This window comes from Limulus polyphemus, unplaced genomic scaffold (assembly GCF_000517525.1).
Source record: "Limulus polyphemus unplaced genomic scaffold, Limulus_polyphemus-2.1.2 Scaffold530, whole genome shotgun sequence".
Lineage (NCBI taxonomy): Eukaryota > Metazoa > Arthropoda > Merostomata > Xiphosura > Limulidae > Limulus > Limulus polyphemus.
Window position 1 is genome coordinate 200,641 of NW_013666140.1, and position 10,569 is coordinate 211,209.

At 30.2% G+C, this 10,569-nt stretch overlaps 1 protein-coding gene across 1 annotated transcript in view; it reads left to right on the plus strand.

Moving 5' to 3' along the window:
- LOC106458899 overlaps positions 1 to 6,546 on the plus strand; it is a 24,941-nt gene extending 18,395 nt beyond the window's left edge. Inside the window, exons 5-7 of the mRNA XM_013918463.2 lie at positions 226 to 349; positions 3,075 to 3,252; positions 4,395 to 6,546. Coding sequence (XP_013773917.2) covers positions 226 to 349; positions 3,075 to 3,252; positions 4,395 to 4,922 — 830 coding nt within the window. The 3' untranslated portion in view covers positions 4,923 to 6,546. The remainder of the gene's footprint in view (positions 1 to 225; positions 350 to 3,074; positions 3,253 to 4,394) is intronic.
- Positions 6,547 to 10,569: the final 4,023 nt, after the last annotated feature.

A 10,569-nucleotide genomic window follows, 5' to 3' on the forward strand; every position in this document is an offset into this window, starting at 1 on the left:
TATATATATATATATATATATCTGTCATGTGTTCATTTTAACCATTAGAAAGTGAATGTTCTATCATCTAGAACAAACAGTTAATGTGATTGAATATTGGAAGAAATTGGATTGTTATTTGGAACGTTTGCCTTATAAATAGATGTTTCAATACTTTAGATGCCTGAGTTAGAGTTAGTAAGTTTTGGGTACTCGTAAGTTTCATGCCTACTTAATTTTTTGTAGGAGGAGATCAAGAACTTCTTAATATGTACTTCAAGACCTGGAGACTAGATATTTCTTGTAGACTACCTTTTATCTATAACCTCATGGCTAATGTCACTTATACATATAAACCTGCCTTCAAGCAGTAAGTACCCCTAACATTGTTTTTCTGTTTCTTTACAATATTCACACAGTTTTCTTTCTTTTGCTTTTTTATAGCACCCATTTTTCTTGTGTAATAACTGAGAAAAAATAATCTACTTAGTTCATGATTAGATAATTTATTCCATAGTAAAACCAAAAATATAGAAATGCATTGAAAACTATTAACATGTAAATGACAACTTGGAATGACTATTATCTACATCTCTAAAAATACTACTGTAGCAATGGCCCTAAGCTCCTTCACTAATATAAACGAAACCTGACTGTATATATCAAAATGAAAAATAACATAAAATTAGTGAAGCTAATTTTGTATGTTTAACAAACTATTGAGGAATGTTTAATGTCGTAAATTAAAACCTAAGAAAACTATAATGATTAGAATGTAGTGAATAATTATTTGGTACCCTCACTATTAATGATATATTCAGCAGATATCCCATTAATATCTCAAAAGATTCAACCAATTTAAAAAACTTAGGTTAGTCCTAAGAACTTATTCTAAGCTAATAATGTAAAATAATCGTCATAACAGTAAAAGTTAATAATAAGAATTGGATTTATTTTAAGCATCAAAATCAATAATAATAAAACTAAGTTAAAAGAAAAATGGACTAAGTTATTACTTAGTTTGCTCCAAAGTTCCATGTAGCTTACCAATATATGACCACCTTGATAACTTATAAATGTTCACGTATTTGCAGTAGTACACATCTAACAGTAAAAATGGACTGAAAACACAAAATATTTTAAAAACTAGAAATAATAGAACATTAACCTTCCCCCCCTTACAAATAATTTTACCCGTGTCCATGTACTGATGTGTTATGAAAGTCTGGGCTAAGTTACATTCACAGTGTGAATATATGCAAATATATATATAGAATATAAATATGAAATTCTTTTCAATTGTATGTTTTTTTTTATATATATACACTTTACACATAAAAAGTTGGAGGGGGTTCCGAGACAAAATTCTAGTCTCAATCCTGTATTGTCTAATCTGCTTTGATGCTCACACTAAACCAATGTGGTATCTGAGGCTCCTTTTAACTAGCTTGTTGTTGGACATTCAACCAGTTGCATAATGTCTCTTGATGCCAATGGAATCTGAACCCTTCAAAAATTCACGAACTCCTTAAAGTTCAGTGGCAGATGGTCAGAAAGGTCATCATAGAAGTAGGTTTTAAATCTTTTGCCGTCTGTATTAACAGTGTGTGCTTTTTACCCATTTGTTTTAATTGCATAGAATATACTTTTTTTTTCCATCAGATATTATTTTGATGTGTAAAATCATTTAAATGGAACCAAAATTGGACAGAGATAAATATGATCTTAAAAAAGCTAATGTTGGGCAGGCATATGACAAAATCATTAAAGTTGTTTTCAGTAATTAAAGACCTTTTGTTGCAAATGAAAACATATAACAAGTGTGTTAAATATCAAAGATACTAAAAATTGTTTTCAGTTTCATAAATTAAGCTGTACACATCAAATAAGTTATATTCTCATTTTGTTGTAAACAAAAGAATCTCGTCATGTATTACAATAAAGGTTTTATAGATCTCGTAAGTTATTACATTCGTTTTATAATATTCTTGTTTAGCACATATTGTCAAGTTTAATTGCTTGTTTTTAACAAAATCTAAAAAGTTTTATTTCAGTTAAATTTTATTATAAAACATTTTTTTACTTAAATGCAAGTCAGAGGTTCTGTTCAGAAGATTTCATAAAAGAAAAAGAATTACATCCAACTTTTGTGTCTTACTGATCTAATGAATTATCTTTCATTACATTATCATGTTCCTTTATTGGCAAAACTACTGAAGAAATAGTTTTCACAATGTATACAAATTCTAGCTTGCATCAGTTTGCTTTAGAATTGAAAAAAATCTAGTGGTATAGACAGAGCTTCATGCATGAGCATACGTAATATCCCATATCTTTCTTTTATAAGACCGTTTGTAAATGGTTGGTCAGTAATTTGCCCAACTGGAAACTGATCTGTCCAAATATTGCATGAATAGTTAATAGTTTATTTTTAACTTAACTGTTTTAATCATTGCAATTATAAATGCTTGAATGAAGTTTATGTAATTATTATATTTGGAACATGGTAAGTCCACTGTTCACTAATCATCTTAAATTGCACAAGAAAGCATGCAAAGCCCTGGCCATTATGGGCCAGGACCAGCCAAAAGATTCACTTGCTGGTCTCATCCCTGTAAATAACATTGTTTTACTTATGTTTGATTTTGTGATTACTCCAAGAGGAAAGATGTAATATAATGTAATCTGCTAAACTAAATATACAGCCACCCATAACATTATTTCAGAGATCCAAATTCAGGTTTGATGTGGCTTAGATTACGTTTGTATTCATCATTAAATTTTGATACTTACAACTAACTTTTTGATTAGTTTTTTGCTATATTAAATCAAGAGTACTGCAGCCAACTTTTCCTATCAAAATAAGGTGTGAAACTTTGTGCCTTGTAATTGTATCTGTATTAAGTCTTGAATTTTCCTGTGTAGATAGTTCTAAGAATATACTTACCTGAAAAGTGTTTAAAACCCATACTTTAAAATGTTTTCTTCTCCATCCTATTATCATATTTTGGTAAAATTATTTACACAGTGCTTTAATATTGCATATTTACCTGTAAGCAGAAAGTTACCCAAGCTTCTTTCATTGTGTTCATTAGGTTTGGAAGACATGTGAGAATAGTTAACTTTTTTGGTTCTTACAAACTGTGGAATGTCCAGTTTGATTCAAGCACTGGTGAACTAGTACCATCAGCTAATATCCACCCAACTTATACCCAGTTTGTACAGTTCTGGCTTGGTATCTTTTCACATCGAGTTTTGCCACTATTTCCTGAGGTTAGTCCTCCATATAATGAATTTTAAGGCATTTTTAGATTCTTCAGAAGGAAGGCATACTTGCTGGTAATTTGAAACACAGCCCATCTTCAAATCAATTGCTGAAATAAAATAATGTTCTTTAAACTCTAGAAATGATATTGGTTAATACTAAGATAAAGTAAAAGAAAATATTAGCACATTAGTAAGAAAATTTGAATAGTGAAAAATCACAAAACTTTCAAAACAAGTAATTCACACAAAGAAAAGGCTCCCCCCCTTACAATTTTACAAAACATTCCTTACTCATATTCAAGAAATAACGAAAATAATTTTTCAATATAGTTCTTCATATGAGAGTAAAGAATGCTATTATTAAGTAAGCTACTATATGCCAATAAGTATCCAGTTTTCTTAGACTTTTAGGGTCAAAAGTTTTTACTCAAATTATTCAATGTATATATATATAATCAAAGATTTTCTTAAAAGACTGATCTTTATTTCTTTATAAAGTCAAATTGTATCATATCTTGATGATTGTTTTTGATCACGTTATGACTTTCATTCTTCCCACTTGGCTCATTATTTACCTTGATTTGATGAAAGCTCTCTGAAGTAGTCATATTCTTACAATAACATTTATATCTAGCACTTTTTATATATAGTTCCTTCTGAATAATAAAACACGATAATATAGTTCAAAAAGTTTGATTTATAATATGATTAGCAGGTGTTAAGTTTAATCAGTCAGTTAGAGAATATTAGTCGTATTATGTGATAAGGATAAAAAAACCACTTAGGTAAAAATTAAATTTTTTACATGCCCTCTCTTTTTTTGGGGACTTTGTTCTTCATATGATGATTCCCAAATAAAATGCTGATAGGATTAGAAAGTTAACTAAAAATAAACATACTTTTGAATTTTTTAACATGTTCACTGCCATGTACCCCACTGGTGGGTCACAGACAGTTATGTTTCAATGCCAAATTTATCTTGTGGCATATGAGTTTAAGACACTGTGGCTGATCCTTGGCACCTCTTGAATATTTAATTTTTTATACTTAATTTATTTGCAGCAATGAACATGTTAAATTCTATTCTCTATTGTCTAGTTGAAGAGCATGAATTTTGATAACAAGATTAATTTATGTATCCTCCTCAGAATGTTCAGAAATATGTTCAAGATAGCCCATACATTAGTCTTCAGGATCTTTTGAAGTTCTTTCCATCTCCAACAGCAAACAACTCACTTGACCAGTTCCCACTTCCTCCTTCCTTTCGTGTCTATCCAGATACACCCTCTGAAACAGATGGGGAAAGCTCCAGGGAGAGTTCTCGTAAATCATCTCGAGAAGAATCTCCTAAAATTTTTCAAGAACTGATAAAAACACCAAAAGAAGAGAATATTATTGAAGGAAAAATAATGGGCACTAAACCTTCAACAGATGCTAATGAGACTGTGATTGAAGAAGGATCAAAAGGAGCAGTTTTAAAGAGTAAAAAAATGAGAAAACAATCAAAGAACATGAAGAAAGAATTAAGAAAGGAAAAACATGAGGCAGCTAGCATACCTGGTGCAGAGTATGATGATTTTCGGGGAATGTTTGCCTGGGAACAGGGTCATATTGATTACCTTGGACATGATAGCTCAGAGAATATGATTAAAAGGTTAGATTTTTTGTTGAAATAAAAAGTATTAGAAAAATCTCCAGTTAAAAAATTTACTCACTAATAGGAAGTAGCTTAGCTTGTAGTTTTAGCTTTGTTTACAGTAGATGTGGCTGATCTTGGAAATGTGTAAATGAATGAAGAAGTGTTTTGATTATTTACTCACACTGCTTATGAGAAAAAAGTCCGTTTTTTTGTGATTTGTTTTGGTCTTTAGAGATTTTATAAAGAAAAATGATGTGAATTATAAAAAATTAATTTTACACATTTTATTTAAACAAGGTTTATGGCTACAGGAAGAGAATTTTCTTGAGACTCTTTCCACAAACTGTAGGATCAGAATAAAGATCAGGTTTTAGATCTTTGGCACATACATTTATTTATTGTTAATTAACTAGACTAGCTCATAGTCTTTACCAGCTCAAATGTTTGTTTTGTTTTTAAATTTTGTTTTGTAGGATATCTGATTCTCGGAATATGGTTTACTTCATATCATTGAAACAAACTGTTGCATTAACTTTATTACTAAGTTTATTCAAATGTATTTTTAGCAAAATACTTACTGCAGAACACATTTTTGTTAAAGCTTCTTCCCGCTTATGCATCAGTGATTCCATACTTATATGTAGTTCAAAACCTTATGGTTAGATGAGTGAGAGGTGTCTTATTTATTTTGTCTTCCCCCTTTTTTTCATATGAAGATAACAAGGACAGAGAACATGAGTTACCTTAAAGGGATAAAATTAATATGCATTTCTGAATTACAAGATGTTCAGTATATCTGCCATAATATGGGCAACAAAACCAATTTGAAAAGTAAAATATTTCAACAGTCTTTCTGACAAACAGTTTGCTAACAATTTAGTCTTATATGAATAATGTTACAGAGTTTGTCAGAAATTATGACCTTGTTAGTGCCAATATTTTACTTTAGAGTTTATGGTAAACCATAATCATTTGTCAAAATCCTCTAAAAAATGCTTCATTGATGTCTACTTTTTTGTGTTTTAAATTTCCTATTTGTCATTGAATTATGAATAATCCTGTAATACTATTCTGATTATATATCTTTTTCTCTACAAATTTGATTTTATGACAAATTTGTTTGGATTCCCTGTTTGTCAAATGGATAACATCTTGGTACATGATTTGTAGTTTCTCTTTTACCAACTCCAAGCTATCTAGTGAGCAAGTCTTGATATCCTTGTCTATAATCAGGATAAGTAAGTTAAACAATCTTGAATGTTGTGGTAAATTATGTGTTCTTATATGAAACTATACCAGTAAATAAGTTGCGTGCCAAACTTTACAAAACAAGTTTTTCAAATGCAAAAATGTACCCTTCTACAGTAAATTTTTTGTCTTATTTTAGTCAGTTGTGGGTTTCTGTATTCATATATCTTTATTTGCATACGAAATTTTAATCTTAATGTATAAAATAATTTTTATTGGATTTTTTTTTTGCTTCTTTTCATAAAGTAATCTTATTGTGATAATTTGTTTTTTAAAAATGTTTTTAAAAAACTAGTTTGAAATTTCACCACTGAAATAAAAACCCAACATGGTTTTCTCTTGAACCTTACATTGAAAACTATTAATTTTAATACATAATCATGTCAGTTTATTCAGCATCCTAACTAGGAGAATGAAGATGAGAAATTAAGAGGTGAATACAAACAAAATTATGAAAAAAAAATCACATAAAATAATGAAAATATAAGAGATATATGAGCTTAATATAGGTATATAAAAAATATGTTTTTAAAATGCTTTCAACATTTTCGTGAAACAACTAATTATTTTTTAAGCACTTACAGTAGATTGTGATATGAGATAACATTTTTTGTCATGGTTAGTAGCCTTTACAATCACCTATGTATAATTATTAAAAGCAGGTTAGTGATAAAATGTAGGGTATAAACTAATTATTAATGAGTACCTGATAGTAACAAAAGTAACTCATTAATAATTAGACTTACATGATCATATAGGCTACTAACCATGACAACCACTGTTTGTTTGTTTTTTTGTTACCCTATGACATTTTTCAATAATTTTTTTATATTAGTTTTTCATTGAAATGTTTATTTACAAACTGTTGTTTTTTCGTTTTTGTTATATTACAGATTTTAAAATATTATACAACCATTTCAGGATGACTATTTTGAAACATAAAAGTAATATTTTGCAGGAGAACAGTACAAATCTGCTTTGTGATAATTTTCTATACATGCTGTAGTTTCTATGAAAATAGGTTTAGAATAAAGTTCATGTAAAACTATGTGTAGCATTAAAAACAGTGTATACAGTTGCCTTTTTTTTGTTGTTGTTGTTTTGTTTTCTCTGCAATTAATGTAAGATGTGGTTGTAACACTATAATGTGAAAACTAGCTAGACTGTAATATAATGTGGGCCTCAAAAATATATGCTCTATAAATAAAGGCCTGTATATCATACTAGATAGTGTGAAGAAGAAAGACTAATTTGGAACAACAGAGTTTATAGCCAGTTATCTAATGCTTTTGATGAAATTAAATAATAACTTTTTGTGTAAGCCATATACATAGTAAGAGAAAAACATGTGTTAGATACACTTGGCTTTTATGGTATTTATTATTCATGTAAGTTTGATACTTCTTGCAGTATTATTCATAATAATGTACTTACAAATTATCACATAACAACAATCACTTTCACTCTTCACTAATAATCTTAGCTGCAATAGACTAGAAAGTCCAGTGCTGTGAAATGTTTAGATTATAAAAATATTTTTGTCGTGTATTTTCTTACTCAGTGATAAAATCTTTATTTTTAAAACAAAGATGATTGCTCAGAGGCATGTTTGAGGAGTAGGAAAAAATATGATTATTATATTAAAGTGTGTATTGCAAAAATGACTTTCAGCAACTCAAGCTTTTGAGATGCATATATGATTTAAATATATCAGTATTTTATGTAATGAAAATTATATGCTCTACAACTGTTTGTTACTTTCTTACTGCTATGTTTTGTAAATATGTATTAATCATTCTAGCCTGACCATAGTCAGTAATATCCGTAATCTAGATATTATTTGATAAGGTAAAGGAATAGCATAGCTGCTAAAAGTAATTGTAAAGTTGGTAATACTACAACTTTAACTTTAATTTTCAAATGTATTTGAAATTGTGAGGATTTTTCTTTTGAGAAAGAGAGAGAGAAAGAAAGCAAGTGTAGTATTTTAGCTCCTTCAAAAATATTTGCATATGTAAAGCTTGAGAACTGTTTTCAGTTAATGTGATAATTTACCAGAAAGTTTTGTGAAAAATAAAACTAGTTGTGAAAAACTTGTATCATGTGTCTAGATTTACATGATAGTTGTTGTATAACATAATTGTAAGATCACTTTTCTTTTTACCAAATAAAATGGGTTCTTCACCTATGTGTAATTTCTTACAAGAAACTGAAAAATACAGTTTTTAATTCAAGTGGATAAGAACCTTGAATAAAGGCGAAGTACAGTATTCAGAGGTGCAAAACTACTTTTATGAATATTTTTGGCTTTTTTTTTCTTTTTATTACAAAAGATTTTATTTAAATTTATAATGAGAAAGAAGTGCTTTCTCTGTTTAGAATTGTGAATGTGCATTTCTCTAAACTAATCAGGAAGATGATATAGCTTAAAACCCAGTGTCATTGTACCGACAAAAAATTATTTTGTTTTATCTACTTTGTGTTCCAAGAGGTTGTGTGAAAATAAATGAAAATGGATACTTTATAATTTGGAAAAACAGGTGAATGGCTTATCTAACTGGGAAGGTCTGTTGAATTGGTAGATTGAAAGTAGAATGAAATTTATTTAAATTTAAAGAAACTGTGTTCTAGAAAGAACTTAAATACTTTGGGCTCTGGTAAAAATGGAAAACAGTAACACACAGTCAGCTGATAAACGTTATAGAGACAATGACAAGGATGAGACTTACAGCAAAGATTGGCTCCCATTATCTGCTCAATTTTTCCCTTAACCATGTGAGGCCAGCGAAGTTGAGGTTAAACTGGATAGACAGTATATCCCCAACACAATATGGTTCTTACTTTTGCTAGTACCTCTAAAAACCAGGGCACATTACATATTGACCCATCTTATGATTTTTGCCCCGGTGTTGGATGTTTGTATTGTGGCCACTATATTTTATTTTTTGTTATAAATTTGCATTTGATTAGATTTCAACTAAGGTTTGGATATGCTGATAAAGATTCGTGCTATCCTTCCTTTGGATGTATTCTCTTTTTTAATTTTTAACATTCCTAAACGATATATATATATTTACTTAAAATAAATTCACAAAACTAGAAATTAGGTTTTCAATGTGAGATCTTTACCCTGGTTGTAGCTTTACATATCTGACAAGTTTTGGCACAGCTCAGGCACTATGAAGTATGTCACCACACAACTGGTCTTATCTGACAAAAAGGTATTTATGTTCCCACAACCAACGAGCACATACATCAGAGTTAAGGCAAGTATTCGTTCCCTCATAAATAGGCACTTTTGGGACTATAGTGGTGGTAGGGAAGCAAGCATTTGCTGAAATATAGATCCAGTGAAGGAATAAATCAAATGTTTGTGGGCTTTTGCTCCAGTGTGTTAATGAAACTGCCTCCATAAGAGTTGTCTGTCAGTTACATGTGTGATATAGTGGTGAATCAACATGTAATATCACACTTCATTCCAAGCAATTCCAGTAACCTCTAATGCAACTTCAAATGGTTATATTCCTTATGCAGGAACATGGGATAGTAGAGAAGAGTCATTATGGTAAAAAAGTGGCCTGAACATCCCAAAACTCACTGGGGTTGTCTTCATTGGAATTCCAAATGGCTGGTGCTCGTGGATATGCCTCAGATTTGGAAAGCACTATGTTTAATCATCAAGGGCGAAAGAGAGTGGCAAGAAAACTTGTTGGACGAAGTTCATTGCAGCCTTGTTAGGCAGAGCAGGTTCATCTCTTACAATCCAATAGAATTAGGAACTAGTCAGGAGCCTTCAAGGCACATTGAAGACACTCCAGTATCACATCTGACAGCTTAGAACACAATGGGATGTGGCTTAGGACAGAACGAGAATGCCGAAAATGCTTTCAAAGGATGATGAAAACACTGGATCAAGAAGACTCTTCTTCTAGACCTTGCCATATTCTCAAACCAAATCCTCACTGCTACCATACATTCCTTTATCTCTATTGTAAGTTTCATGTAGTTTCAGTTCAATATGTTACTTTTTAATTAGTTTGTGATATTTAGGTCTATAGATTTTCACTAGAAAAGCCAAAAATTCTCGCAAAATTTAGTGTCAGAACTGTTAGGTGAAGACTAAATTTCAGATAAAACTTATTTATCTACAAGTATCAGATAGCTAGACACACTAACAACAGTACATTTGCTCAGGAAATATAGCAATATATCTTGACTGAGTTTTCTTGGTGTATGTGAAATATCAAGACTGGACAAATTTAACAAAAGTAAACAATCTTTACTACAGAAAAACCTTAGAATACATAATTACACAGACAGAATGACAGTCGAATCCTTACAGATTAATGTTGCTTACTCTCACAGCTTTCATATTCTCGGGACTGATATCTGTAAACACGATGATTTCCTAAAAGGAATGGACTAAGAAAGCTGGC